This window comes from Cutaneotrichosporon oleaginosum, assembly GCF_008065305.1.
Source record: "Cutaneotrichosporon oleaginosum strain ATCC 20508 chromosome Unknown ATCC20508_contig05, whole genome shotgun sequence".
NCBI classification, from domain to species: domain Eukaryota; kingdom Fungi; phylum Basidiomycota; class Tremellomycetes; order Trichosporonales; family Trichosporonaceae; genus Cutaneotrichosporon; species Cutaneotrichosporon oleaginosum.
The window spans coordinates 2,190,174-2,218,083 of NW_027072174.1; the positions used below are offsets into that span (position 1 = coordinate 2,190,174).

The window sequence follows — 27,910 nt, forward strand, 5'->3', positions numbered from 1 at the left end:
GAAATACGTTGGGTAGCCGCGTCAGCGAAGAAGGTGGTGGCCATGCCGCAACGGCGCAGTGACGTCTGTGGAGTGGAGGACGCGAGGAGTCACGTGACACGGGGTGTGCTCTGTCTCCGCTTAATCGCCGGAGTTTTTCCGTCCCATGTGGCAGGCGCGCAGGTGGACTATTTCTTAACTAGGGCGACGCTTAGACGACGATCATGGGAAATGAGGGGCGACGTTGACAATACGTGCCGGCACGCGATGGATTGCCATTTCCGCACCGTCCTCGGCCTGGCGCACACCACCGCCATACTCGTCGAACATAGTCGCCATGTCGTGCCTTCTAGCTCCCTCCCGCGTTGTAAATCACGCCCAGTTGTCAATGATCAACGTCACGTGCTGACCCTGGGCCATTTCCGTCCCAGCTTGGCCTGTTGTCCAGACTTTCGCGCACCCTAATCCCACTAATCTTGGCTCACTAATCCCTGGCGATCACCCAACAAAACAGCGCTACCGAGGCTGTCAATGGCGCCATGCTTGCTGACCGACTCCACAGTGCACGGCGCAATTCTGCCCAGCGACGACGTGCGCCGCTGGTACATAAAAGCTTTATCACTGCCCTTCACTCTTTCGCCACCTACAACTCGCTGCTTCATCATGGCTGCTCTTACTGCCCCTTCGCCACACTCACGCGCACTACACCTCGAGCGTGAGCGCTCGCCCACCACTTCCAAGGCCATCGACATCCCCTCCTCTGCACCCGAGTACCTGTCCACTCCGGCCGAACACAGAGGGCGCGCTGAGCAAAATGTCCCAACCGGCCGCGGGCGCGATGCTTCACCCAAAGCGCTGCCCAACCTCAACGACACAAGCCCTCCCCCCACTCCCTCCCTCCCGGCTGTCGCTGGACGCCGCGTGAGCGCAACCACCCTCGCCGCCCCCGTCTTCCAGGCGCATCACCACCCTCCCCCGGCAATCGCGGAGACTGTGCCCCACTCCGACCCAATTCTCTACCTGCCCCCGCTCCTTTCTCGCCTGCCGCAGGCACACGAGCACCTCTCCGAGCACAGCACTGAGTTTGACACTCGTCTGCCAGATATTGACCCTGCCTCGCTCTTCCTGCACCAGGCGCTCCACTTCTTCCGCCCTCTCGACAACAAGTACGCAGCGCGCGAGTATCCCGACGCTTTCAATTGGGAAGAGCTCGGCCTTCCTGAGGATGTTGAGCGCGAGTGGTACGGCGTCGTCTTCCGCTCGCGCCGCCGGCCCGAGTCCTCCAGCCTCTTTCTGTACGCCGCCGACCGCGCTGCACATGCCGAGGCTGTCATGAACGGCGGCCTTGTCATGTACTGGTACGGCGTGCCAGACGAGACCGGGCTCAATCTCGCCACCTGCATTTGGCAGTCGCGCAAGCACGCCGTCAACGCCATATCTGGGCCCAAGCACATCGAAGCCATGAAGCAGGCGCGCGGTGCATACGAGACGTACGACCTCGAGCGCTGGGTGATCACCAAGCCTCTTGGGCAGACTGGCCTCACCATTGAGCGCTGGCAGGGAGGCGACGTCGGGTGGTAAACATGGCTGAGTCACATTAATGAGAGGATTAGTGGCTCTGATCGAGGCGCTTGTAGCATCACTGAATTGTATCATGTAAATTGAACTTGTGCGATGCGTGCGGTGTCGGGATGGTGGGTGGGCTAAGCACTGCGCTCAGGACGCTTTGGAAACAAGTCTTTTGCACCTCTCGCTTCTTGTCACATGCGTCGAGGTTTACTCTCCACGATTGCGCGGCGATTGTGCCCCACAGCACGCGATGCGCAATGTGCAGCATCTATGCCGCCGGATATCGCCTGGTCCTCGAGTTATGTCGCCATCCGCGGCCACATGTGAGAACGCCTGCTGATGCCTTTGCCCATTCCACGTGCCTGTATAGCTCAGTCTAGTATATGACGGCCCCGCATCGGCCGCACAGGAAGTCCACTCCGCAGGCCGCGGCTAGGGCTGGCCATTGCTCTTGCTGAGACCGTACTGTCGTCAGTGATTACGTGCAACTGACTGCAGCTCCTCTAGGCCTCGCCTTGTCCACGACTCAGGTATACAAATACACCTTCTCTCTGTAAGGACTGTATCTATGCTCCGCCGCTGTATGTCAGTAAGGTCCAAGGAAAAGCAGCAGGCTCACACAAGAATGTTGTTGATGGGAATGTGGATGAGCTAGCGTTAGCATTGCGTAAGAGGACCCAAGGTCACACAGGAGAGTTGCGCCATCATATGCCCCCCTCTACCGCGTTGTCGTCCCGCCAGCGCAATTGCAGACAGCACAGCTCGCGTCATATCTCTCCACTTCCATCGTGTGAAGTAGGATCACCTCTTCTCAGAGCGGAAAACGATCCGGCAACAAACGTCGCCGTTGCGAACCGTCGCGAGCACACCCTCTCCCTGTAAATTGCCACCTAGTTCTGGCAAACATAATCCAACTTCTCGCAAAGCTCTCAACCGCACGCGCACCCTCCTCACCCACAACGAGACTCACCTTGACAAAGTATCCGATGAAGCCCATCACCAAAAACCCGACCCCGACGGCTCGGCACAGCTGGATGTACTCTGGTGTAAGCTTCTTCCATCCTGTCGCCGGGCATAGCGACCGGCGCTACCGGAGTGCGCGCTATCGCAGCGTTCAGACTCGTGCGCGACGCACCGTTCTTAGAAGGCTTGGTGCAGCGGTTCATGAACTGGAGTCAGCTGAGCAGTCGCAGATTGCTAGCGTGGTGGATGCGGACCAGCGGTCAAGAAAAACCCGCGCACCCGCGCCAGTGCAAACTCACGTGCATGCCCTCCCTAACGAAGGACTGGGGGATGTCGGCAAGCTCCTTGACGCTCTCGGACATAGTGATTGTGTTGTTGTTGCGGGATGGCGGCTCGCGACACGAAATGGAGAAGCGCGAGAGATGTCGACAGGGACGTGGCAACGGAACCAATTTCCCACCTCCAACATGGCATGGCATGGCTGTGGTGCGGGGCGGGGATCCCCGCTGCTCGGCGTCATCACCGCTCGCCGCCTGCGATGCGATCTGTACATACACCATATGAGCAACATCTATGAATCTAAGAACATTGGTCCGGCGATTGACAAACTCGTTGGTCTTGCCTCACGCGGGGTTGTCGAGACGTACAGTGCCGACCCGCGTTGCGCGCAGCGCCGACCCCCATGCTTCGGCACCCGCGAGCATTTTGACACTGGCGTTCTGCACGAACAGGCTTGTCTTAAGAAGGTACTGGCCGATAATCTGGACGATCTGTTGCAGTATGTTCTGGAGCGCGCCATTATCGCGGTTGACGATGCTCAGGCCAAGGATGGCAACTAGCACGCCCAGCACAGCCGCCCATTTCAAAAACACTGGCGATGGGGCTAAGGAGACAACAGGCTTAGCGACTACCTGCATAGGTGTGGTAGCCTGCGCGTAAGAAGGCGGTGGGGGCGGCGAGAGGCCGATCTCAGCGGTGAGTGCGGCAATAAGGGTTTGTCGTTCTCTGGGAGGCGGAGTGGACGCGGAGGTGTAGTACCCGTACCAGCCCGTGAGCTCGGAGGCGGACATCTTCTCTAACGCCGAAAGCGAAGAGATCGCCTACTGTTAAATGCAAGTATGTGGGTAGCTCACGGGAAGTTTCGGTGGTGGATCGCGGAGAGTGATGGGGACCAGTTCCAAGCCAGCGAGCGCACGCACGCGGTTCTGGCGCCTGATGTCAGCTGCTGCTCTCCCCAAGACGCTTCATAGTTGGGCCTCGTTACCAGCACCTTCCTGCCTTCCTCATCACCGCAAACTCCTCCGCTCTTCACCAGACCCCAGCCCAAGGCATGGTGCTCACCTAGACTCTTGTGCGCGCGCCAGAGAATTCACCTCTTCCTGCATCTTTAAAATCTGGCTGACTTCCTCGCCGAGTGCCTTGAGCTGTGCGCGAGTGGTCACCGTGTGAGTAACGAACTGCGTCGCGAGATGCTGGAGTTTGGCATTAGTCCCCTCCTCGCCGCCAAAGCTGTAGGGCGTCCCGGGGAGGCTGGCCATCGAAGGTGTCCTGGATATGGAGCGCGTCGACATGTGGGGAGCTGGTTATGATATGGATGGACGAATGGAGTAGTGACACAAACAAAGCTGGAGCAGATAAGATGGGATTGAGGCGAGGCTGGTGACAACACCGACGTCATTAATGCAACAATCCTTATAGATATGGCTTTTCCTTTAGCGGGAGCAGATCTCCACAGCCGCTGCTGTTCTCAGAAGATCCCAACAGCAGTCGATATCCGCCAAGTGCGCCATCGTCCATTCCATTCTCAATCGATCCGCAACTCATCCAGCATGCGGCCAGCTCTCCGCCTCGCGCCACTGTGCGCTGGCCTTGGCCAACGAGTCATCCTCATTCCACTCTCCATCACTCGTCCTCCCTTCTCTACCCTTCCCTCAGCCCGCCTCCTCTCCAATTCCGCGCGCTCCTTCGCGCGTCCGGAGCATTACTCGGGCCGTGGAGGAAGTCAAGAGAGCACTGCCGAAATGCTAGATCGTCTGGCCGCTGAGGCGCGGAGGCGTGGAGCCGCAGACGAAGCCGCGCGTGATCATGCGGGGCCCTTTCCGCTTGGAGCTGGCGCCGCTGCCCGCACCAAGACATGGGCACCATGGCGTGACCTCGGGGTTGGAGGGAAGCGTGAGTTGCTTTTGGAAGAGAGCTGACGGCAGTTGGTCGCATGGTGCGCCAGTCTGGCAATCTTTTCATCGTGCTGGCGGGCGCTGGGCTTTTCGTCGTCCTCGCGATTGCGCTCAGTACCGAGCTCTTTGCCAAGAATTCGCCCAGCGTCTTGTACTCAGAGTGCATTGACATGATCCGCGGGTCTGACGCGGTAAGTGCAGAACGTCTTTTGCCGTTTGCGTACATAGAGCCGCTGACCCTAGCTTGACCGCCATCTCCTGCCTCCAGTTGCATTCACACACTCGCCGCATTCAGCAGCACCAACGCGCGGAACAGCGCCGATTCAGCATCGCCTGGTGCGGCATCCTGTATCAGGGCGTGAGCATGTCATCATCAGCTTCTGGGCGCATGGACGTGGACGGGATGAGCCCGAGCCACACTCATGGGCCAAGCGCTGGGTTAGTACAGCTACAGATTCTCTGCGGACGGCCGGTACTTTCGTGGGGCTCGTCTCGGACCCCGAAGGACCGGAGCGTCCACCGACAAAGGAGGAGCTCGAGGTGGCTGCAGCCGAGGCCAAGGCTGAGCGCGAGAAGGCCGCAGCCGAGGCACAGCAAGGTCCGGGGTTTTTGGGCCGCCTCACGCAGAGCTTCAACTTCCGTCCCGGCACCAAGTCCGTGCGCTCAGCGTCCCCGGCCCCACCCCCACCCGGTACCTATAAGATTGGCGAGGTGCGCGCCGACTACGTGAAGAATGCCGCTGGACATTATACGATGCTTGCTCTTGTGGTCGACGTGCCCTCCAGTCGCGCCCCATACCCCGGTCGCGCAATTGTGTACTGGGCGCCCGAGGCCGACAAGGAAGGTCTCATCGAGCGCCGCTAGGCGAGTCTCTGTAGCACTACTCACACTCACCACTCTGTTCGCTGGGGTCGAGCAATGCATGTGCAGTACAGCAGCGGTCCCACGAATGTTCACGACTGTTCTCAATATCATCCAGCGATAAATAACAGAAACGTACGGTGAATGGGACTGAGTATGTCATGAAAATGGTGTTTCGCGAGGCGGGAAGCGCTTGTAGGCATACACAGCGAAGAGGCGCTGCAGGTAACGCGAAGTAGGTGAGCAGAGCTGTGTGAGTGCACAACGTGATAGGAGGCTCACCTCGGCAGCGCATGCGTCGAGCGTAGCCTCCAGCTGTCTGCGCTCCGGGCCGTCGTCAAGACGGGACGAGATGATGCGCCACAGGGATGCACGAATCACTGTTGCCTGGATCGCCCCGGCTTTCTGGAGCGCTTTGGAGCCTGAGATAAGCTGTATGGCCCCATTCCTGCTGATCCGTTGACGCTAGGGGTCAGTCTCCGGCGCCCTCGGTAACTTACCACCCGTCATGTATCCGCCAACTGGGCAGCCGATCTCCTGGAAGAAAAATTGAGGGCAGCTGGACTCAGCTCGGGTCCATCTGCGTACGGAAGGGCACTTACAACATGCCGGTGGCAGCGATAGCCCCGTCCAGGTGAGAAATGATATCGGCATCAGCTGTTGTTAGCTGCACAGAACCGGCTCTGAGCTCACTATTTTTGGCTGCGAGAGCCCGCCGCAGCGCTTCCGACCAGACGACGACGCTGTCGGAAGGAGGGCCATTGGCTGACACCTGATGTTGGCGTTGATGCATCAACACTTACGTAGGACAGCTCGCTCTCGACCAGGATGAGTAGTCCTCCAGGACGGAGGATGCGGGAAAGGCGATGAACTAGTTGCGGATAGTGAGGGATGTCCATCACCATCGACTTGACGTGGATCATATCTGGAGTTAATTACCTCCACGTGTTACTCGCCGAAGGTGTTGTCGGGCCACGGCAGGGGTTGTGTAACATCTGCGGTAAATATGTGAGAGAAAACGCACAGACAGACTTACCAACAGTATAAAAGTCGACATTGCCATGAGGCAGCTCGACCGGGGGCTGGAAGGCTGCCCACGATATGCTGGTGTAAGCCCCCTGAGGGCAGAAAGCGCTTGCCGATGCCTAACGCACTCGACACCCACGACATCGGCGTAGGGATGATGACGTGCAAGCAGAGTGGCCCACGTGCCGGTGCCCTGCTGGTTAACTGACGGATAGATGAGCATTAGTAGTGGGAACGTACGATCCCAACGTCGAGGACCCTTGAACGGCTGCCGGTCGCGTGAACACGCGAGAGATGGGCTGTGATGAGGTGGTCGTGGCTAGGGTTCAGGAGGGCGAGGTGCATGTCCTCAAGCGCATTGAGGCAAAAATTAGCCGCCGCCGCTAGCTGACTCACCGCACGGACTCCAACATGGGCTCGACCATGAGCGTGGAGCGCAATATCGGAGGCGACTCAGTCATTGAGGTCATGATTGTCCGGGGTCATCTGACGTCGTCGGATGCGGGACGAGGGAAGTTTTCGGTTGGGCAGGGTTGGCGAGGTTGCTCTTCAAAGCCAGCAGGCTGAGAGGCTGAACAGCGATGGAGTCAAGAAAAGACAAGGCGCAAGAAGAAAGTGAAAGTCGTCGCGGTGGGTGCCATGGGCTCTGTCAGTACATCTAATAACTTGCGTAGCGTTCTCAGTGGGCGATGAGCGCGTCAAGTGACAACCGTTCCTGACGCGGCTCCAGAACGCCCCCGGGAGAGTAATTGGAGGTCTCCGGCCAGCAGCACGGCGGGGCAGGAATGTGGCTCTGTGCCGTGACGCCGGGGAACGCAGCGCAGACGCCCAAGATGTTTCAACGCATCGTTCCACTCAACCCCCTTGCTTCTACCAGCTTCCCAAACTTGCGTTCCACATTTTGAAACGCGACAGCAACGGTGACGAAAGGGGAGTAATTTACCCAGACAGCAGGAGCGGCTTCTCGAGGTCGGCAGAAGGCACATATCCAGTTCTTCATTCATGCTGGGTATGCCTGGGCCGGGACGATCATGACGCCCAGCGGTATTCCCGCGGGGTCGTAGCTCTATGCGGTGCAGAAGCTCTTCGCCTTAATTAGAATTCCAACCTGGGCGGTCGACACGGGGCGTGCACAGGGGTTCGCGGGTGAGGTCCCATCTTGCGGTAATCGCACAAATACCGGCGTCGAGAGCTCTAGACCGGTAAGCCGAGTTTAGTGCCAGAACTCCTGGTCTCTGAAACGCGAAAACTGATATGCTAAAACATCACAAGTGGCTGATCTTGCGGAGGCGGCTCCACAGTTGTCAGATCAGTTGCACACTGACAACATGTATGCTGCTAGACGGTGGGTACGTGATCCAACCCGAATGGTCACGTCGGCGAAGACACGGACAACTGGTCCAGAAGACGGCACACGGCTGCAGCGTCATTGACGTCCGGCAAAATGGATCACACCGAGTTTCACAGTGCACAGTACTGATCAGCCGATACGTCCGTCAAAACAGATAGAACTATCGATTCATCAGCCACACGGATATCAGAAGCTGATATCGTGCATCTGTTCCAGCTTGGCTAAGCGTTGGTAAGGGATGGATTCAGGTATTATGCCATCGTCAAGTGACTAAGGAAGTTCGTGGGATCTGCAGTCCGTGAGTGATAATGTAGCTGGGGATCTATCTGCCGGTCTGCGAAGATCTCGAGAATAGGAGGGTCCAGCGGTCTTAAACATTACAGTGTCTGGCTGCCTCTGAGCCAGTAGCGGATCGCACTGATCTGTTGCACTACGTGTACTGTTGTATCCATGAAATAACTTCAACTGTGGCATGCACACAAGAGGCAGCAACCGGTTGTCGAATTGAGAGACAGATGCTGTCGGCGTTATCCGATGTCGTCATCATCGGTGAAGGAACCGGCCCACCCCAATCTGCATCCCACGGGTTAGCTCGGGCAGCGAGTCTTCAGTAACGCCTCCTCATGCTACCAACGATGGAAAGCATGTCAACGCAGTGGTGCATGCCAGCATCTGTTGGCTTCGGTTTGTGACTATCGCCGCTCCGCTGACGCTGAGTTGGCCTTGGGGCCATGGGCTGGCACGTGAGCTCTCCAGGTTATCGGACGCTGACCGCCAGATGGCCCGCAACCTGCGCCAAAAGCTGCCGTCATCGAGTACGCTGTACATCAATGATGTGGTAAAGTCTGTCTCCGAGCGGTTCGCAGCAGAGTACGGGTCGCTTGGGCCAGTGGTCATCTCACAGAATGCTGCGGAGGTTGCCAAGCACAGCGTGGGTCTGGATGCGACGCCGCTGAGTGTCAGGACGTCATTCTCTCGATTGTTCCGGAGGGCAAGCACGTTGCAGCTGTGTACGCGACGACAGAGGGTGGAGCCCTATCGGATCCGGCCGTATTGAAAGGAAAACTCGTCCTGGAGTGCAGCACAATCGATGTGGCAACTTCGCGCGAAGTCGCTGCGGCGGTGGAGGCGGCCGGTGCGGTATTCGTGGACGCGCCCGTATCAGGCGGTTCGGCGGGTGCGGACAAGGGGACATTGACGTTCATGATGGGGCTGAACGCTGGACATGCGCGGCTGGCCGAAATTCGCACCCTTCTTGAGCTCATGGGCAAGAACATCTTCGAGTGTGGGGGGCCTACGCTGGGCCTCTGCACAAAGATCTGCAACAACTACGTGGGAGGGACGATCGCAATCGCCACCTCGGAAGGTTTCAACCTCGCGATGCGCCTGGGCGTCGACCCGGTCACGTTTCGTGACGTCCTCGCCGTCAGCACTGGCGGAAGCTGGGTTAACCAGAGCTGTAATGTATGCATGTTTGAGGACGGGACTGATATCAGCCCGTGCCCGGCGTGCAGGCCGAAGCGCCAGCATCCGACGACTACGCGCCCGGCTTCAAGGTCCAGTTCATGCGCAAGGACTATAATCTCGCCGTGGAGGCCGCAAAACTCGTTGATGCTAAGATGTATCTTGCGGAGTCGGGTCTTGACGTCTACACACGAGCCTCGGCCGACCCAAACTGCGTGGACCGCGACAGTCGCGTCGTATATCGTTTCATTGGTGGAGATGAGAACTGGAAGAAGGACGGCAAGTAGCAATGTCGCTGACCTGACGACAACTAGCCCGATGAAAGCTTTCCCGAAGTTGACAACGGAATATTGACAGCCCTATCCGTCGGATCGTCTCAGTGTCACTCAAGTCCAGACTCTGTGAGCGTAGCCTCCCTCGCTGAAGCTGCACAGTTGTCACCCTCGGAAGGTTGGGATAAATAACTTTATCAGCATTAAGCGTAGCGAGGTCTGATTTACCCCTACTCATCGGGTCAGGTGATATCCGAGTGTTGCCTGAGTGAAGGTGTCAGTGTTGTCACATGCATATCTGGGGCCGAGTTCTCACTCCTGTGCACGCTTAACGCTTTAATGGGAATAAGGTTGACCGTTCACTTCATCTAGGTGTCCCTTACCTCGAAGCATCCAGCTACCAAACCCAATCCCGTTCCCTCGACGTGGCCCGACGAGTTGCCCGCAGCGAGAAATGTCAGCTGATGGTGTGTAGTACCTTATGTGCAGGTTGAGCGAGGCTGCCATAGGCACCCAGGAACGGGTTTGCTGTGCGGGATAAGGGAACTGCCGTGGCAAGTGGCGCTGCACTCACTTCATCCTACACTCACTCCATCCTTGATCTACTGCGATTCTCATCGACTCAACGGCAGAAGACCCCCTATGCGGTGACTTACGAACTGTTTTCGCACCGCACATGCCGTTAGAAGATGGGCAGCGGGAAGCGCGATGGGAAATGCATCGATCGACGACTCTGGTCGCCAATTGCCGGGCAAAGAGGGCAGCGTCGAGGTTGGTGCTGTGCAGACTACAGCAGGAAAGTATGTCCGTCGCTCGACGGCACTGATTGCTGATGAGCTACGACGGCTGCTTCCAGGACCCACATCGGCTTTTTTGCAAGTACATTCACTCGCTGGCGTCGTATGAGTCTCTAGCTAACGCTCTCTACTTCGGTGGAGACACTATTTCACTGGATGCAAGCGTCGGTCTTTAACAACGCTCTTTGAACTCGTACGTCGACCATCCTCAATCCTCTCCAGTATACTGACGTCTCTCCACAGAGAACATGGTGGTACCGGTGGTGCACTAGATGGTGATGCCCACGCAACCTAAACTCAAGCGCACGGAGCTCACTGCTCGACACCTACGCATGCACAGGCTGCTATCCTGCCGCTCATTCCAAGCGATTCTCACAGGGACGGCACCGCCTTCCAGTAATGTCTTGCCCTCCAGCGGCAATGAAGCTTCAGCTCCCGGCGTTTGCTGTGTCCTCTCAGGATCCTCGCAAACTAACAACTGTCACCCGAGGTCAAGCTCACCCGAGGTCAAGCTCACCCGAGGTCAAGCTCATACGAGGTCAAGACAACGTATCGAACTAAAGTTGCTTCTGTGAAGTGATCCCCGCATCCGCCGGAACCAGCGTGAATGCTGACGACTCGAGGATCACCTCGCTTGTCAATTGGGGCTGACTGCGAACACCACAGACTGCCTCGATGATCTTAACGCCCCAACAGCTGCACCAAGAAGGGATTGTCGAAATGGGGTAAATACCCCCCACTTGGACTGGATATCACTCATCCAATTTCACCACACTTCAAGCAGTTTTATAGAAACCGAATCACCAACGAGCATCAGGACAATGAAGTTCACCCTTATCACCGTTGTCGCCATGCTCGCCGTTGTGGCCAAGGCCGCGCCCGCACCCGCCGGCACTGCCCTTTATTTTGCCGACAAGGACGAGACCTGCTCGCTCTCCGCTAACAACGACGTCGAGTGTGTACCTGGCCGTACACCTGGTGCTCTTGACGTAAATTGTTCAAATCTTAGGCCGCTGACGACAGGCTTCAGACTACAAGGACGTGATCTACGAGGAGGACGAGGACACAAAGCGTGCTCTCGACCAGCGCACCCTTGAGCGTCGCTGGTGGCCCACTTGTTGGTGGGGCGACGGAAACGCGAACTGCCGAGCCAAATGCCGTGGGCTTGGCAAATGCAACGGCCACTGCTACGGCTTCATCGGCCCAACTTGCGTCTGTAGCGCGTCGAAGTGTTAGGTGACGTGATGCGAGAGGGAGACAAGAGTAGTATGCTGTTAAGAAAGTATGCGAGAATGAAAGCTGGCTCTTCGGGGGACAAGCAAAGAACAGGCCTTGAACTCGCCTTAGCTCCGACCTCTGTGTTTCGAAACAAAACCTATATGAGCCGGGCATCGCCAGGATCAGGGGACAGCAGGGGATTGAACCCCGGACCATTCGCAACGTGATCAGAATCCCAAAGCGAACATGCTACCACTACACCACAGTCCCATGAGTCACGTGATCTTTACCTGGCGCGGATGCCAATACACTGAGGTATGGATTTGTGCGGAACCTCCACATTCCTCGGAACCTCTGCTGTGGGCTCCACGTGACGATGTATTCCCAAGGTATGCACAGCCATTCCAGCTCTGACCCCTCCGTCTTGGTCACTTTAGCCCCTGGCTCCTCTTTCTTTCTCTTGCATTCTTTTCATCGCTCGCAATGTCCACGGCATACGCCTACGGCCAGTTTCGGAAGGCTCTTCTGGCCGCCTCGACTCACGGCGACGAGGAGGTCCGCGATCGTGCTGGCGCTCGTGCGGAGAAGTGGGCACTTGCCATCGACGGTATCAAGGATGGCAAGATCACGATAGGCTCACGGAAGCCCGCAAAGGACCTCCCGACGTGGGTGACGCTCAAAGTGCTCTGGGGCGGCTACACGACAGGCGAGGCATTGGCAGAGACAGCTCTCGAGCCGGACGAGATCGAGCTCGCCGAACGCCTCGGTCTTCCCGACGGAAATGAGCGTCGCGCACAGATATTTGCGTATTACCTCTCTGACACTGGCCTTGCCGAGCTTTACGCTCTGCTCGACTCGGGGCTGTATGCCGTCAAGGTTCCGGAAGAAGCAGCGCTGCTCACTGTCGCATGGCTTCTTCGCGCCGGCGACGAGGGAGGGGCTCTCGCCATTCTCGATTCCATCCAACCATATTCAGGGCGCTTCCGCTTTGCCCCGCGACGGGATGCCACTCTCATCCCGCCAGGGCACACGTTCCGCATGAGTGTCAGTGAAGCCCGACAGGCTCTCAAGGCGCGCCACTCGCCGCCAGTCATCGAGAGTATGCTCGAGACCCTCCGCGTTTGGAACCCCTACGCTGATCGTCTCCTCGCTTTATGGTACCCTTGTGTGGAGGATGGCACCTTTAAGCTGGGCGACGAGGCGTGGAAGCAGTCAGCGGCCAACCTGGCCTCCGAGTTCGTATCTCTCAAGAAGAAGTATCCGTTGAGCCGCAAAGTCGTGCGCAAGGGCAGCAATATTCAATGGCTGGTCTCCGCTGCAAGTGCCGCTTCATCGGCCGAGACCGCCCTGACGCGGGTCTTGGCTGGCCGCGTGCGTAAAGCTGTTGTGGACATGGTCAAGAAGCGTGGAGCCCCAGGGTCGGATAAACTCACGGAAACTCGCCTGCGGCAGACAACGGTCGCTGAAATGCAGTCCTCAACGCAGCTGGCCACGATTGCGGCTGAGCGTTTGACCGAACCTTTGCAACAGATGGGCCTATTGGACCCGACGGAGTATACTGGGCCAGTCACCGCCGCAGAGTCAATGGCACACGGCGTCGCGGCAAATACACCCATGCCTGATTTCGTCGACCGCATCCTTAAGCGCACGAGGGTTGCGCCTGTCGATGATCTGGAGGTCCCTTCCGCTGAGGCGTACGCGGTCTTGGTGCCTGTATATGTCTCTGGACTTGTCGCTGAACAGTATCCCACTGCTCTCGGTCGCGTCATGGCCCTCAACTATCAGGCGTTCAGCGCCCGGCGTTCGTTGCTCTTGCTTAATCTTGAGCATCAGGTGCGGCTGGGCGAGCTGCCATGGGTCGACGCTGCTGAGCCCCATGCAAATCACACGGGTGGTCACATCACCACCTTGACGGCCTTGGGTCATATCGGAGAGATCGCCATCGCGCGATGGCCAGGTACAATCCTTGCCAACAAGCTAGTATCGCAGATGAACAACCTGGCGCTTCTTCGTCACCTCGACATGCGGCGCGTCCCACTTGTCGAAGAGCTTGCTGCAGACATCTTCATGGGGACATTTTCTAGCAAGTTTACCATGGCTGCCAAGATTGCCGCCGACCTTGCTGGGCCTCTCTACATCTCATACTACGACATTGACACCAAGGCAGTCGACGCTCTCTGGCCGCCCACCGAGCGAAACCCACTTGAAGGCGCTATCCAGGAAGAGACTGCGCAGGAGATTCGAGATGCGGAGTCCACAGAGGGAGTAGAGCATGACAAAGCACGCGTGGAGCTCGACTTCGCACACATGTGTTTCGATCGCGCGAACGAGAAACCAGGATGGAGTTCGACGGCACGTCACGGCAAGGTCATAGAGCAGTCGCAGATCCTGACAACACACAACTTAGCTACGATCGTGTCGCTAGGCGCATCACTGCCGTGGGCGAGCCTTGCGAAGCGCGCATGGGCGGAGTGCGTGCATCTCCTGCGACTGGCATGTCGCGACCCCCGGCCGCTGAGAAAAGTGAAAAATGCGGCCTACGCATGGCGTCAGGCCGTATTCTTTGCCTCTCTTGCTGGCGAAGAGCAGCCGGACATCATTGAGGCTATGGAAAAGGACCGCGCCGCGCTACCCGCTCTCGGGCTTGTCATTGATGGTCTGAGGGACATCCACGGCGGGAGCGCTTTCGATGCGGAGGGCAAAAGCACACACGGCCGGCGTCTGCTTGGCTGGACAGTGGGGCCACACTGGATCCTGGAGAATGCTCGCAAACCGCGAAAGTAGTGCATGCTGAGGTAGAGGAGCTCAGTGCCCATAGGTGCACAAATAGTCAAGCAGAGAGGGAGCGATACCCTGCATTGCATGCGGTGATGCGTTGTGTCAGCTATCGATAAATTGCGAGCATTGCAGCCATGGATGAGATTAGGGTTCAAGCTGAGACTTCCTGTGGACTCTATTATCGCGGCGGGACAGGCACCATCTGACGATGCATGCCACGCTCCCCTCGCAACAATAGCGAGCCACGCCCAGGCCTCGAATGAGCTCATAGCATCGTCTCATTCGGAACATCTGGAATCGCGGGCGCGCCGTCTTACAACGCTGCCGGGTTCCAAGCCACCAAGCAACACACGCTTTGTGAGTCCATGTCGGGGTGGTCGGCGCATTCGAAGTCGAAACACTTTCGGCGTTCGAGCTGACCCGGACGAAGGCGTGAGCCGATTTCGTTCCCGAAACAGCGGCTGCGGTCACATGTTACCTCCGCTGACACCAGGCTCTCCACACTGGGGCTGATATATCTACCCGAGGCGAGATTGATCTTCCCACCCACCCATCCGCCGTACATCATGAGTGGGTCTTTCACCGGTCCCCGCCTCACCTTCCACATGGAGGGCGTGGTCGAGCTCGCGCGGGCTCATCCGATTCTCACTCTCTTGTCGCTTGCCACCCTCTTTCCCGCTTTCCTGATCCTCTGGGCATACCCGTATCGCGAGTATACCTTGCCGTACCGGAATCTGCCTGGACCAAAGCCGTCGTCAGTGTTCTGGGGTAATTACAGTGAGATTCTCAAGGAGCCCACAAATGCACCACAAACCCGCTGGATCGCCGACTTCGGCAACGCCTTCCGATACAGAACCCTGTTCGGCAAACCGCGCATATGCCTCGCCGATCCAGTTGCCATCGCGCACATCGCCCAGCACACATATGATTACCACAAAGCTGGGCCGACAGTGTATGCACTCGAGCTCGTGCTCGGTCGCGGACTCCTCACGGTCGAGGGCGATGATCACAGGCGCCAGCGCAAGATCATGAGCCCCGCCTTTGGCCTGCCCGCCATTAAGTCGATGCACCCCATATTCATGGAAAAGGCGTGGGAGCTACAGCGCAAGCTCAGCGCAATCCTCGACACTGAGGAAGAGACCTACTGCTCTACGCCAGTGAAGCCGGAAGATCGCGTGCTCGGCACAAAAAAAGTTGATATGATACCATATTGGGGTCAAATGACGCTCGATATTATCGGCCTCGCGGGCTTCGACTACGACTTCGGGGGTAAGTCGAGAGACGCGACGAAGATTGATGCGATCCAGCACTCGCGGGTCGAAGTACCGACCTCGCGGATTCGTTCCGTGACCTCTTGAGGGCAGGCAATAGCCCGGGTATCCTTGCCATTCTTGCAGCGGTCATCCCGCCGCTGCGAGCTTTGGTACGTTCCAGCTGAGTCACGCTGATAGCAGCCGAATAAACTCACCAATGCCGTGGGGGCAGCCAAGGCTCAGACTGATCGCGTAGCCCGCGAGATTGTTCAGCAAAAGAAGGTGCTCGTCGCGGCCGAGCTGGCGACGGGCGAGAAGGACGAAACACTTGGACGTGACCTACTCTCGCGCGTTGTGCGCGCCAACATGGACCCAGCGCTCCGCCCGGAGCAGAGGTTGACTGACGAAGAGGTCATCGCGCAGGTGGTGACCTTTGTGAGCGACACTTATGTCATATCTGACTCAGATTATCGCTGGCCACGAGACAACGGCGACAGCTCTGACGTGGATGGTATTCCGTCTTGCGGAGAACTGGCACGTGCAGAAAAGGTTGCGCGACGAGCTGCGCGCGTTCCCGCATGATAATCCGAGCTTGTGAGCTGCCGTAATGTTTAGCTAACGACAGTGACGAGCTCAATGCCCTGCCGTATCTCGACAAGGTAGTGCACGAAGGACTGCGGCTGGACCCGCCGGTGGCGGGAGGCGTTCGTGTCGCAGCCAAACATTACATTATTCCTCTCGGTCAACCCATCAGGGGTCGCGACGGCAAGATGATCAGTAGTATTGACGTGCCAGTCGGTACGGATATCTTCATACGTACGTCACTGAACTGTTCTGAAAGGCCTGACACTAGCTGTCATGAACGTTAACCGGTCACCGGAGGTCTGGGGACCCGACGCACTCGAGTTTAACCCTGACCGCCACGACAATCATAAACTTCCCTTCAGGATGTCACAGGCGTGTATGGCAATCTCCTGACGTTCTTCAATGGTGCACGCAATTGCATGTGAGTGGGCAACTGGGGTCGTACTGACTACAGCGGGTACCGGCTGACACTCGCCGAGATGAAGGCCGCGCTGTTTTGCATCTTCCGCCACCTCGAAGTGCTGCCTCTGCCTTCCAACCCGGAGATTCGTCTTAAGGCGCAGTGAGTACGATGCGTAGTGCGCACTCATCGTAGAATCGTCATGCGCCCATTGGTCGTTGGCGAGGAGGAAGCCGGGTACCAAATGCCCGTGCTCGTGCGCGCCATCCCCGATGATGATTGATTCGCTTCTGTTGTACATACATCTGGATGCAAGCTTCTTTCAGGCAGCTCAATGATGGGGGTAATCTGCCGACATAAGAACCCTCGACGAGATCTGGGACAACTTTGTACCTCTCACTCCACCCCTCTGCCCAACTCTACCTCCCCCCCCCCCCTGCCACCACACACCCATGCCGCGTCCGCTCAAGCCAAAACCCCACCGCCGCCAGCAGCGCAACTTCCGCATCCTGCACCCTGAGGATGTTGCGTGCCCTCTGCCTCCTTGCACCTCCAGCTTCAACACCATGCCGAATCGGAACAACTGGGCCCTCACCATCCCCGACAGCCCCCAGTTCATCAGCCCCAACCAACCCAAGTACCTGGTCGTCTTCTTGCGCACGGGCATCAAATCCATGACCGTCCAGGCCCTTCTGGACGGGTGCATTGCCATCAGAGCCACCGGACTCAAGGCCAAGACAAGTGGCATTCATGTGCACAACTTCCACCAGAACGGGTTCGGTGTTTGGCGTCGCTACTCAGAGCTTGTCTTCATCTCCGCAGACACGCGCGACGCCAAGGCGGAGGAGGCAGCGGCCTCTCTCAAGCGCTTGTATGACACTGCCATGGGCACTCGTCCTCTCCGCTTCCTGCGACAGTGCGACCCCGACACTGCCAGGAAGATGGCTGTGCACCACCGGGAGGTGCACCGGCAGCTCGGCGAGGACATGGGCCATTCTGTTGCGGTCATGGGCCATCCTGTTGCGGTCATGGGCCATCCTGTTGCGGTCGAAACTACCCAGACACGCAAGTGTGTGGACTACTTTGACTCAGGCAAATTACAGTAGGCCCCGGACATCAGAATGGGCGGCATGGGCACCATCTTAACGGTCTCCTTTGGCGAGGCCGTCAAGTGGCATAAGGACGCCGACGACTTTGTTCCCCACTACTCCGTGGTGTGCGTGGCTGGGCACCAAGCCTTCCTCTACCTTAAAGGCGAGATCAACTGCCGCATTCGTCTTCAGCCAGGCGCGGTTATTTAATTCCAGTCCTCTGTCATTGAGCACTTGCTGGAGTAGGACCAAGCTGACGCTACCACGTTCCCATACTTTGTGCTCACGGCATTCACATGCCGCAACGCATCCAGGAGAGCAGGTTTGTAGTGGGTTTGGAAGTGCCAGTAGCAGTGGGCGCCGCCCACATGGTGGCGAAGACGAACTGGCCCTCGGGCGAGGGTGCGTCAGCCTCGGCTTAGACAAGGAAGTCGTTCGTGCCCTGCGGGTCGGCGGCGTTGGCGTAGACGAGGAGGCCGTTCGTGCCCTGCCTGGCGGTCGGCACGGCCGTTTTCGCGTTCGCGTGCCGTGTCGCGGTCGCGCCACGAACCACCACGACTTTCCTGCATGCCAACAGGCGCAAGCTGCAGGACAGATAACTGATGCTGCAGATTGGCTAGAATAGGAGCGTTAGCAGGCAGTGCACACGTCGCCATGCCCGCCGCAGCGGCGAAGGCGGCCTGTGGCTATATATATCTTTGTATGTTGGTCAGGCAGCGTCTAACCGTGCAGCTGCACGCGGCTACGGCACATGCACAGGAATGTCATAACGCCAGCGCCGCATACACCAGGTGACTTTGCACACGGCTTCTCTTTCTTCGACGCCAGTTCTACATACACCCGAGACCAAGAACGTCCATTGCCTCGGTGAGGTTCACTGGGAGCGGAACACCGTAGAAGCTTTTTGGCGGGGCCAGCAGGATCACCCTGCACCCAAGGCTTGCGGCCTTGACAGAGAGCTCATGGTCAGCGGTGAGCACCAGTAGCTGCTCCATGTCAGCACCACCGGCCACCACCAATTCTGCGAGGATGGCAGGGTCACGGATAGCAAACCTCGCCTGGCGGGGACAGTGTATGAGCCCTACAGCAGAAATCTGCTTGGACATATCGGGAAAGATGATGGGAGGAGCCAGTGACCTCTGAAGTCCAATGGCCGCCGGAAGGGGGCGAGAGGGCCAGTGAGGGCGATGAATGGGGACCAGTGATTCAAAAGAATTGGTTGCCGAGGTGGTCGCCGAGGCCCCAGCCACTCGCGCCGCTGCTTAAATTTTGATAAGGGGAGGGACACGCTGGTGGTGTCCGTGATGGCAGTGTAGGAGGGGCAAGCTGGGGAATAGGGCGACTGCATCCCAGCCTTTCAGGTGATGGAGGCATGGTCGGATCCTTCTGGTGTCGAAAGCCTCTGCTGCCCCCTGTGGACTGAACCACCATTCCCAAAATTGAGTGCGGGATGGCGTTTGTGTCTGTTGGTTCTCTTCCAGTCAGCCTGCTCATTGCATCTCCGTCCAAGACCTTTACATTGCACATACCAGGAGTCTGACTACTCTGCTCTGCCTTCCACGCTCCTGCCATCTCCTCCCATACTTCAGGGAGTAAGCAGATGGTCATAGACGAGTGCTTTGCGGCTGTGGCAATATGGCGAACTAGGCCGGTCCGCGCACCGTCCTTATCGTAACGAAGTAGGTTGGTATCGGGGATGATGCATAATGGGGCAGTGGCTTGGCGGGGAGGGGGAGGTGGTTGGCTGGGTGCCAAATACAGTTTGAGAGCTTTCAGCGTCGGAATCTCTACTGGTGTCATGTTGTAGTCAGACGCGAGTACTTTGATGATCTGGCGTGTCGAAGGGCTGGCTGAAGTCGTGTACAGGTAGTGAATCGTGAGCGTCGGCCAGCGTCGGCGCACATTCGCCAAGCCTGAGTGGATCCACTCCTCGATGTCGTGGTGTGAAAGCTGGTGGCGACCAAGTGAGCTGGTGGGGGAGCTCAAGGCAGCCCGATCCTCAGAGTCCCCTGGCTCGACCGTTGGGCCGATGTGCGATAGCTCTGTTGCCTGAAGATACATCAGCCAACTCCTGCGCGACGTACACACCATAGACCAAGCCTCGACATATGCGCGTGGAAACGGCTCAGCGCAGGCTTTTACCACGCGCCCGATGTTCTTGATGGTGCCCCGACGAACAGCCAACGGTCCTTCGACTTGTGTTGCGGAGAGCACGACGGTATTGCTACCTAGCTCAACTTGCCATGACCCGTTGAATGACCTGAAGATGGACACATCTAGGACGTGAAGAGTGTCGGTGTCGGCGGCTTCGTGCAGCGGGCGGGAAAAACTCATAATGTTGGATAGCGGGAAGTTTGTGAAAGTGGGACCAAGAACAGGTCCTCTTTCCAGTGCATAAGACGTCCACGCAAGCAGCAGAGTGGTGCTGGTGGTCGTCGGTCAGTGCGTGAGAAGCGTCGCGGACACATCGTTCACGAGCTCGCGATCGCCGACGATCTACGTGCAGCACAGCATCAGTTCCGTACAGACGTCTCCATCACGTCCGGTGTAGCTTGGTCAATCTGCCTCCGGACAACCTGGTCCGCGTCATGGCCCGAGACCTGCGGTCAGATCTCGATATCATGTCGCAGATAATCAAGTCCGAGGTGTGCTGGAGAGTGTGCTGGAGAGTGGTGTTGGTGCGTTTGGTCGGAAGGAGTATGGCAAATGCTCCACGTTCCACACAGCGACACATCCAACTCGAAGGCACGCACAATTTCCACGCTCAGCGGATCAGCGATCAGCGATCAGCGATCAGCGGGGCACCAATCCGCCATGGCCACGTTCCCTCTGTGATCTGTGAGGAGCTAGAGCCGGACACCCAAACTCAACAACGCAAGAGACTCCCTGCTATCAACTACGGATGCTGTATACATGTACATGATACACATGAGGGGGGTACATACAAACCGGCCACTATACCTGGCAAGGTGAACAACAGAAATCAGATCGCAGTGGAAGCGCACAAGTGCTCGTCCTCGAGGTCAACGTAGTCCTCAGGCACAGGGCCGATGACCAGATTACGACGACCATAGTAAGCGCGGTGGTTGCGGCACAGCAGCAGCGCAGCGTCAGTTGGCCAGAGACCGCGGGCCTCGTCGTGAAGATCGACACGAACAAGAGCGGGGTGGTCAAAGCCATACAAGTCGACAATGGCGTCGAGCCAGAGAGGGTGATCTGCACGGACAAAGGAGTTGGGCCAAATGACGCGGACGTTACCCTGGTGTCAGACGACTCGGGGGGGGGGGCAACCACGTACGAGCACCAGACAACCAGCATACCAGGCGAGACCTGGGCGCTCGCCGTCATAATCCTTGGGGAAGTGGGCGCAGTGCAACGTCTCCACTGCCGAATCAAGCTTGTTGTGGGAGAGACCGTGCAGGAATGGGAAGCAAGGGGCGGCCATCAATGCAGCGTCACTGGGGGGTTCCACAAAAAGGCTGAGAGTGAGGAAGGATTTCTCAATTACTCACCCTTGTCCACGGGCACGCGCCTCGCGCAGGCGAGAGAGTCCAGCAGCCATGCCGGCGTCCCAGTTGGACCCGTCGTAAGCCGGATTCTTGGCACCGACCAGGTAGAGGTAGCCCTGGACATCGAGGGGATGGGTGCGGGGAGGAGCGTCGAGGTCAAAAATGTAGTCGACCGCCTTGGACGATCCACCAAAGTTGTCTGGAGGTGCTGAAATGGGGAGGCGCGGACGCTCTTTAGCGGACGGGGTACGGTGTGGGGGGGAGGTTTCGGGCGAAGTTGGAGACGATGTGGGAGGCGAGTTCTCAGGCGTCGTCTGCGCAGAGGTTGGAGCCGAGCTTATTGGGGAGGGTGAGGGCGTTCGGTATGAGCTCCATGACCAATATCGCTGTGGAGGCGAGGCGGAGGTTTCGGTGACAGACCAGGCGTGAGTGAAACGGCTGGCGAGCTCAAGACCTAGCGCAAGATGCTGGCATGGCATCGGTCCTAAAACTAGCGAGGATGTGAGGTTGAGAGATGAGAGAGAGCAAACGGATGGGGATGTTGATGAGGATACAAGAGTGGGTGTTGGAAGAGACGTCCAGTCAATCTAAACAATCGGATCGAGTCAAGCCCAAAGGGTGTCACGTGACCCTTAATGGTGGAATGAGTAGATCGAGTTCAGAGACCCTCCGCAGCTAGCTGAGACGTCGAGGGATGAGAGAGGAGCTCGGAGTGCAGGTTCGCAGGATGAATGTGTAGTCGAGCTCGTCGTTGGGCTCGGCTATGATATCATCAGTCACCACTGACGCCCCTGACACCCCCGACGGCGGCGGCGCCGCCGCCGCCAAGGACCATGCAGGAGACTCGGTGCAGTCCTAATATGATGCCGTGCTCGCAATCGACGGCGTCACGAGCGCCACAGACGTGGAGTGATTTGATTGTCCCCTGGTGCTACCGAGAACGGGACATGCCCCCGACGACATGTGCATAATGTGTTTGCGGGAGACGTCATGTACGGAAACACGCTCCCCTACTATCCAAATACGCGCGGTTCAGCTCTGAGGACCAGATGGGCATAAATCATCCGATCTGATGGATCAAGGCAGATCGTGCGGACTCAGGCGGCCCGCTAGGTAGTACAGCTAACTTTCCAACGGTACCCTTTCCAACTGTTTCAACATTTCTCGTCATATGTGTACAGGGATGAAACAAGATTGTAAATGTCCTTGACGCGAAATCATGCAGGCGGCACGAACGAGACCGTAACTCAGTTCATCCCTAGACCGTGTGGGCGAAGCTGAACACCAGGGATAACTTCGTCCATGTCGACTTGGAAGCGTGGCTCAGGGTAGAGAATGCCGGTGGACGAGATGGTGAAGACACGGACGACATGGTCGCCATCCATGTGGACTTTGCCAAAGTCATCCTGGTCGAGGAAGTAGTCGGTGGCAATGAGGCGGTTACCCATAATGTGGCACAGGTGGGGGCCGGCGTAAGCCGGGAAGCGCTCGTTGTGTACCTTGCGGACGGCATTGGGGTCCGACACGTCGTACGAAAGGATGCCGGAGTAGTATCCTGGCTTCGCATTCCAGCTACCGGGGGCCGAGACGTAGGGAATGAAGAGGAAACGGTCGTCGGACGTCATGGACATGTATTGGGCGGTGACTGTGTAAAAGGGCTTCATGAAGAACCATGAGATGACGTCGTCGTTCATGTTGAAGACCTTCTTAGTGGTGCCGGCAGCCGAGTCCCACTGGTAGACCTCGCCGTTCCCCGAACCTCCCATGTAACCACGCGCACGGGGGTCCTTGTTGTACATCTTACAGTCCATGGTGCCAGAGCCAGCCGGGGTGTAGATAGTGTTGACAATCTTCATCTCCTTCAGGTTCCAGATGCGGATGGACGAGCGAACCACGACGCCTCCTGGTACTGCATTCAGAGTCGAGGCTGGATCGAGATAGTCGCAAGTAGCCATAAGGTTGAGGTCAGGACGAACCTGAACACCGTGGGGGTTGAAGTCGGCAGGGGGGTTCTCCGGGTACTCGCCAAGGACATTGCCCTCCGCATCGACCTTTGCAACTCGTCCAGGGGAGCCACCCGCGGCAGAACCCATGTTGGAGAGCAGGAAGGTGTTGTCGGCCATCGCGACAAACTCGTCGGGCACGGAGCTGAGCTTGGACTTGGTAGAGCGAATGAGCTTTGGGTGTGCCGGGTCGGTCTCGATATCGAATACAAAAATCTCATTTTGCGCCTTCAGAAGTGAGAGAAGACCACCACACAGCAGGCGTCTTTTGTCGGCCGAGACGCCACAGTGATGAGGCTCGTTACCGGTCGTATCGGTCAGAGTCTGCGAGACCATCTGACCGTAGGTGGATGACCACGGATCGAAGTCGAAGGTGACGATGCGGTCGGGGACCTGGCGGCCAACTGCGCCCGCCCAGATATACATGTACTGGCGCGACCGGGCACCCCAAGCGGGTGTGAGGTCGGTGGACGGCTCGGCAACCGCCGCGTTGGTAGTAGCGGTAGCCGCCTCGACAGCGAGCGACGAGGCGAGCGAGGCGGCAGCCTCGGGGTCGGCGGCCGCCTCTGCAGTGGCAGCCCCAGAAGGCTCCGCCTCAGCAGCGTCACCCTCATCTCTGAGGGGCTGCACGGCTGCAGAGGTCGTCGGTGACGAAGAGGGTGCGGCGTTGACCTGCGTGGCGTTGACTGAAGCCGCAGGGAACGGAGACGGTGACGCCGTCGCCAGAGAGACAGAGAGCTGGCGCTTGTCCATAGGCGCCGCTGTGACACTGCCGAGGGCAGCCAACAGCGAGATGGCGAGCTGCAACTTCATTATGGCGGAGTTCTAGTACAACAGAGATAACAGGTAGTCTAGGGAGTCAGTGCCACTCGCCTTGACTGCTCACAAACTGTTCGAGTAAGGTTAGCACAAACGGAACGCCGACGTTGGTCGGAAAGTTAGTTGGGATCGAGCACGACTCTTGAGCTGTGACGAACTTGTAGTTGTTTTGAAGACAGCCTGAAGAAGACGGCCTGAAACAGAGAAGACTTAAGTACCACCGCCTTCCATTGAGGTCGTTGTTTGCAATCAAGCCTCCCTGGCCGGTGACATCGGCGGGAAGATGCTCGGAAGCAGGACAAGTCCGCCAGCCATCACGCATGCCGAGACGCAGCGGGCCGCACTCACTGTCAGCTTCATGGAGGTAGAGGCAGCTGAAACGACAGTTGTCGACGTTTCAGATTCCAGCGGCGCGCTCCCGCGCCGAAATGTCAGATGGACGCGCCGGATGCCGGCAGCGGGAATTGAGCGTGCCTTATCCGCACCCCCCCAGCCCCCGCCGGCCGCTGTTCCGCGTTTGCGCATCCTTGAAGCCGCTCTAACTGGAATCAGATTATGCCAGCCTCCGCGTCTAAACTGGGGACGGAGTATGGAGCAGCAGGAGAGATCTGACGTCTGCCGCAAAACTCAGTTTGGCGTCCTGACACGCGTATCGCGCCCCGCCCACTTGGGCATGACCCGCGTGGGTTGAAGCAACCCCTGTCGCGTCCCGTTCGACAAGACATGAATGAGATCGCAAGGGTTGGGAGCGCCCAAGAAGATGTTCTTAGTTGATATCTGGCGTTCGGCGTCATGGGACTTATATTTAAATAGTGGCAGTCGCTGACTGGAAATAGCACAAGGGTTTGGAGGATTCTACTTGACCCATGCGGAGGACGAGAACCTAGCATTTTAGTGTGTGGACGGGGGGGAGCGTGGGGCGCAACTCGATGGTCAAGAGATGCGAGAGGAGGCCTCGTCGTGCATTCCAAGTCACGGCCTCAGATCTGAGGGTGTGTGGGTCTCAGCTTGCTGAGGGCATTGTCGAGACTCTCACCGGTCGGCGGCATCTTGTGCCTTTCAGTTAAAAGAAGTCGCGGACGTTGCATCTGACATCTACAGCAATGCCCCTGTGCTCTTCTCTTGTCGTCCTCTGTCTGACACTACTACCCCGTCGTTGTTCTCTTGGCCTTAGACATCCGGCTGTCAAGGTTCTGCACCGTCAGCTGCCATATCGAGGATGCAATGAGGGCGGGATTGGTGCCGCCAATCGACCCTGTCACACTCATGTGATGTGGATCAAGTCCTGGACCATGGGAGCCGAGGTGCGGGATGATGTGCACGCCGCGGGCCGCTCTGGTGAACAAGCAGAGATGCTGATGTGTTCTCGACATAGCGGGAGCCTAGAAGTCGGCTGAGAAGTCGCGCGACGCGTGGATGCCCCGCATTCTGAGGCACAGACAACTGAGGCACGGCGTGCGGTCGCCACGACGACGCGCGACTGGAACGCGCAGGCCGAACCAAACAACCCTTTGTCCACTGATTGAGTGCGGACGTTCCAGCGTCCGCGTCTGTCTGTTCCAGTACCCAAACACCTTCCAGAAAACACCGCATGTTGGCTCCCGATCCCAAGGACCAGTGTCGTCGACGGGAGGTTGCGACTACAGGAGGTTCGATGTTCTGCGGAATTGAGCAGCACATACTGAAACGAAAACATGCGTTGCACGCATCCACTCTTGCATGTCCGAGACTGGTTTGGATGCGGCGCATAAGTTGCTCCCCTCCCAGCCGCTTCAGCTATTCCAAGCGGCGATCATAGACCTCTTGTTTCAGACGCAGGTACGCAGGGGATGTAGCATGCTGCGCGTTTGGAGTCAGTATGACTGGTGCGGTATTGTGCTTATAGCAGCAGTAATGACGCGCAGGGCCCGAAGTCCCAGTGCGTCGGTCATGGATCATGGAACAGACACTTCATCGGTAACACTGTAGGGGCGCAAACGTCTATACACAGCTTTTAATAATGAACCCCCCTTCCGCACAGCTACTTGGGAGTCAGGCCGACCGCCTTGACGATGGCGTCGCCCAGGCCGAGGCGCGGCGCGTTCGACCACAGCACTGGAAAACCTACGTCTAGCCAGGCGTCGGCCATTAGCCTGCTTGTAATGACGAGGTACGTCCACGTCCAGAGCCACCCGAAGACGCCGCGGACGCGACGTCCCGTAATGCTTCGGAATGCGCGCTCGGCTAGGCAGCCAACGCCCGACAGCATGAAGAAGATCCAAATGTTGGACGCAGGGGGCACCGGGTCCATGCCGATATGACCAATGATGTGCAGGAGGGCGCTAAAGTGGAAGACGAAGAGCATGTATGTGGCCCGCCTGCGCAAGAATGGTGGCAGGAACCACATTGCAATCGTGGACTGGACGGCCATGTAGTGCTGCTCAAGTTAGTATGAGGATGGCAGAGACAAACGCGGACTCACGCGAATGACCTGCTGCCAGCGGCGGCTCCACATCTCGTTGATGCTGGTGGACAAGATCGGGTAGCTGAAGATCGGAAAGTCCCATGCGCTTGTTTCCCACAGACCGGTCCCCACCGCAAGAGCTGCGATGAAATGGTGCCCCGCGCCGATAAAGAGTGCGACGGTGTTACCCATGACAGTGGCGGCGAAGATGTACGCGAAGGCCTTCTGAGGATACTCCCACTGGTTGATGAACAGGTCAACTGAGTTGGGGCGGCCGCCGGGCTTGCAGATCGTGTCGTGGCCAAGAGAGCGAAGGAAGGCGACAACAACATCGGCAATGACGTAGTTCCATGCCACGGCGTACAGATGGCGCGCTACGGTAGCAGCACGCCCGAGCGGAGGCCAACGCGGGTGCCAGTAGTAGTTGTCCTTGAGGGTGCTATTGCGCGGGCCAAGCGAGTTGTCTAGGCCAATGCTGCCTAGGCCGATGCAACGGAAGTTGATCGTTAAGTCGAGCGCACTAAGGATATAGGTTTTGCGTGAAGGCGATGGAGAGCGCAATAGACGAGGGTCGACGATCGGCCCCGTGAGGAGAGAGAACTCAAGATACTTGGCAATGACGAAGAACGTGTACAGAGACAAAGCGCAGTTGCCCATGTTCTGCGATGGATCTGTGGTGAGCCTTCTTGACTTTCAGTCAGCCAACTCACCGTTGAAGCGCCACTCGAGCCAGCATGGAATGTACATCGCAAGTCCCAGCGCACCGAGCGCCGCGCGCTTGGGACGGGTGCCGGGCTTGACAATCAAAAAGCCTTGCCAGAGCATGGGTAGAGTTGCAAAGGTGTAGGCCGCAGGAGATGCCCATGGCTGCCATTCACGTCCGCGGAGGTGGGCTTCGTGGAGAGCGTTGAGAGGACCGAAGGGTGGCTGTATGGCCCACGCCTGGAACTCTTGCACGGCAGGCGAGGCCAGGAATTTGGTGACGGCTGGCGGCAATTCCATGGTGAGGGGAAGTGAAATGAGAAGTGGTGAGCGCACTGCCAGCTGTCAGTCAACGGTCGGCCTATATAGCTGAGAAACGATGATGCCGGTCAGTGAAGCGAGATCGGGGCGTGAAAGATGCGGGCGCACTCCCTAGATCGTCACCGCCATCATCGGAGAAGGGGCGAAGGAGAAGCCAATACAACAGCAAAAAGCATACACACCGGTCAGTTAAGACCGCTGGTCCTCGCCGCGATTCGAACGCGGGGCCACTCCCATAGTCTGTATTCACCAACCCTAAGAGAGTATGATAACCACTACACCACGAGGACGTATGATATTTCACAACGACGATCCCCTCCGATTGCTTTTGT

The 27,910-nt window shown here is 57.9% G+C and overlaps 12 protein-coding genes across 12 annotated transcripts; 7 read left to right on the plus strand and 5 right to left on the minus strand.

Moving 5' to 3' along the window:
• Positions 1-642: 642 nt before the first annotated feature.
• On the plus strand, positions 643-1,560 carry COLE_06393 (uncharacterized protein; the record flags this gene model as incomplete). Its single annotated transcript, XM_018424271.2, has 1 exon — positions 643-1,560. One exon carries the CDS (start codon positions 643-645, stop codon positions 1,558-1,560), a length of 918 nt encoding a protein of 305 aa, XP_018276030.1.
• Positions 1,561-2,163: 603 nt separating this feature from the next.
• Positions 2,164-2,873, minus strand: COLE_06394 (uncharacterized protein; the record flags this gene model as incomplete). Its single annotated transcript, XM_018421545.2, has 4 exons — positions 2,164-2,199; positions 2,519-2,589; positions 2,684-2,717; positions 2,811-2,873. 4 exons carry the CDS (start codon positions 2,871-2,873, stop codon positions 2,164-2,166), a joined length of 204 nt encoding a protein of 67 aa, XP_018276029.1.
• A 261-nt stretch (positions 2,874-3,134) lies between these two features.
• COLE_06395 (uncharacterized protein) lies at positions 3,135-4,049 on the minus strand (the record flags this gene model as incomplete). The annotated part of the gene is made up of 3 exons (XM_018424270.2): positions 3,135-3,611; positions 3,645-3,723; positions 3,853-4,049. The coding sequence occupies 3 exons, from the start codon at positions 4,047-4,049 to the stop codon at positions 3,135-3,137; spliced, it is 753 nt and encodes a 250-aa protein (XP_018276028.1).
• A 483-nt stretch (positions 4,050-4,532) lies between these two features.
• On the plus strand, positions 4,533-5,549 carry COLE_06396 (uncharacterized protein; the record flags this gene model as incomplete). The annotated part of the gene is made up of 3 exons (XM_018425032.1): positions 4,533-4,683; positions 4,716-4,876; positions 4,929-5,549. 3 exons carry the CDS (start codon positions 4,533-4,535, stop codon positions 5,547-5,549), a joined length of 933 nt encoding a protein of 310 aa, XP_018276027.1.
• A 156-nt stretch (positions 5,550-5,705) lies between these two features.
• COLE_06397 (uncharacterized protein) lies at positions 5,706-7,042 on the minus strand (the record flags this gene model as incomplete). Its single annotated transcript, XM_018425571.1, has 10 exons — positions 5,706-5,795; positions 5,829-5,968; positions 6,047-6,105; positions 6,149-6,203; positions 6,240-6,318; positions 6,350-6,471; positions 6,583-6,650; positions 6,701-6,765; positions 6,813-6,891; positions 6,969-7,042. 10 exons carry the CDS (start codon positions 7,040-7,042, stop codon positions 5,706-5,708), a joined length of 831 nt encoding a protein of 276 aa, XP_018276026.1.
• A 784-nt stretch (positions 7,043-7,826) lies between these two features.
• On the plus strand, positions 7,827-8,081 carry COLE_06398 (uncharacterized protein; the record flags this gene model as incomplete). Its single annotated transcript, XM_018419827.2, has 1 exon — positions 7,827-8,081. One exon carries the CDS (start codon positions 7,827-7,829, stop codon positions 8,079-8,081), a length of 255 nt encoding a protein of 84 aa, XP_018276025.1.
• A 486-nt stretch (positions 8,082-8,567) lies between these two features.
• Positions 8,568-9,674, plus strand: COLE_06399 (uncharacterized protein; the record flags this gene model as incomplete). The annotated part of the gene is made up of 5 exons (XM_018424269.2): positions 8,568-8,607; positions 8,641-8,666; positions 8,702-8,854; positions 8,887-9,387; positions 9,420-9,674. The coding sequence occupies 5 exons, from the start codon at positions 8,568-8,570 to the stop codon at positions 9,672-9,674; spliced, it is 975 nt and encodes a 324-aa protein (XP_018276024.1).
• Positions 9,675-12,157: 2,483 nt separating this feature from the next.
• COLE_06400 (uncharacterized protein) lies at positions 12,158-14,458 on the plus strand (the record flags this gene model as incomplete). The annotated part of the gene is made up of 1 exon (XM_018419826.2): positions 12,158-14,458. One exon carries the CDS (start codon positions 12,158-12,160, stop codon positions 14,456-14,458), a length of 2,301 nt encoding a protein of 766 aa, XP_018276023.1.
• Positions 14,459-15,057: 599 nt separating this feature from the next.
• COLE_06401 (uncharacterized protein) lies at positions 15,058-16,973 on the plus strand (the record flags this gene model as incomplete). The annotated part of the gene is made up of 8 exons (XM_018425031.1): positions 15,058-15,721; positions 15,760-15,875; positions 15,907-16,140; positions 16,172-16,299; positions 16,331-16,521; positions 16,663-16,711; positions 16,745-16,852; positions 16,886-16,973. 8 exons carry the CDS (start codon positions 15,058-15,060, stop codon positions 16,971-16,973), a joined length of 1,578 nt encoding a protein of 525 aa, XP_018276022.1.
• Positions 16,974-17,142: 169 nt separating this feature from the next.
• COLE_06402 (uncharacterized protein) lies at positions 17,143-17,991 on the plus strand (the record flags this gene model as incomplete). The annotated part of the gene is made up of 2 exons (XM_018425570.1): positions 17,143-17,759; positions 17,811-17,991. 2 exons carry the CDS (start codon positions 17,143-17,145, stop codon positions 17,989-17,991), a joined length of 798 nt encoding a protein of 265 aa, XP_018276021.1.
• A 208-nt stretch (positions 17,992-18,199) lies between these two features.
• Positions 18,200-24,106, minus strand: COLE_06403 (uncharacterized protein; the record flags this gene model as incomplete). The annotated part of the gene is made up of 5 exons (XM_018426960.2): positions 18,200-18,272; positions 20,787-21,040; positions 21,080-21,260; positions 21,294-21,604; positions 22,586-24,106. The coding sequence occupies 5 exons, from the start codon at positions 24,104-24,106 to the stop codon at positions 18,200-18,202; spliced, it is 2,340 nt and encodes a 779-aa protein (XP_018276020.1).
• Positions 24,107-26,132: 2,026 nt separating this feature from the next.
• COLE_06404 (uncharacterized protein) lies at positions 26,133-27,557 on the minus strand (the record flags this gene model as incomplete). The annotated part of the gene is made up of 3 exons (XM_018419825.2): positions 26,133-26,528; positions 26,574-27,226; positions 27,266-27,557. 3 exons carry the CDS (start codon positions 27,555-27,557, stop codon positions 26,133-26,135), a joined length of 1,341 nt encoding a protein of 446 aa, XP_018276019.1.
• Between the last annotated feature and the right edge of the window lie 353 nt (positions 27,558-27,910).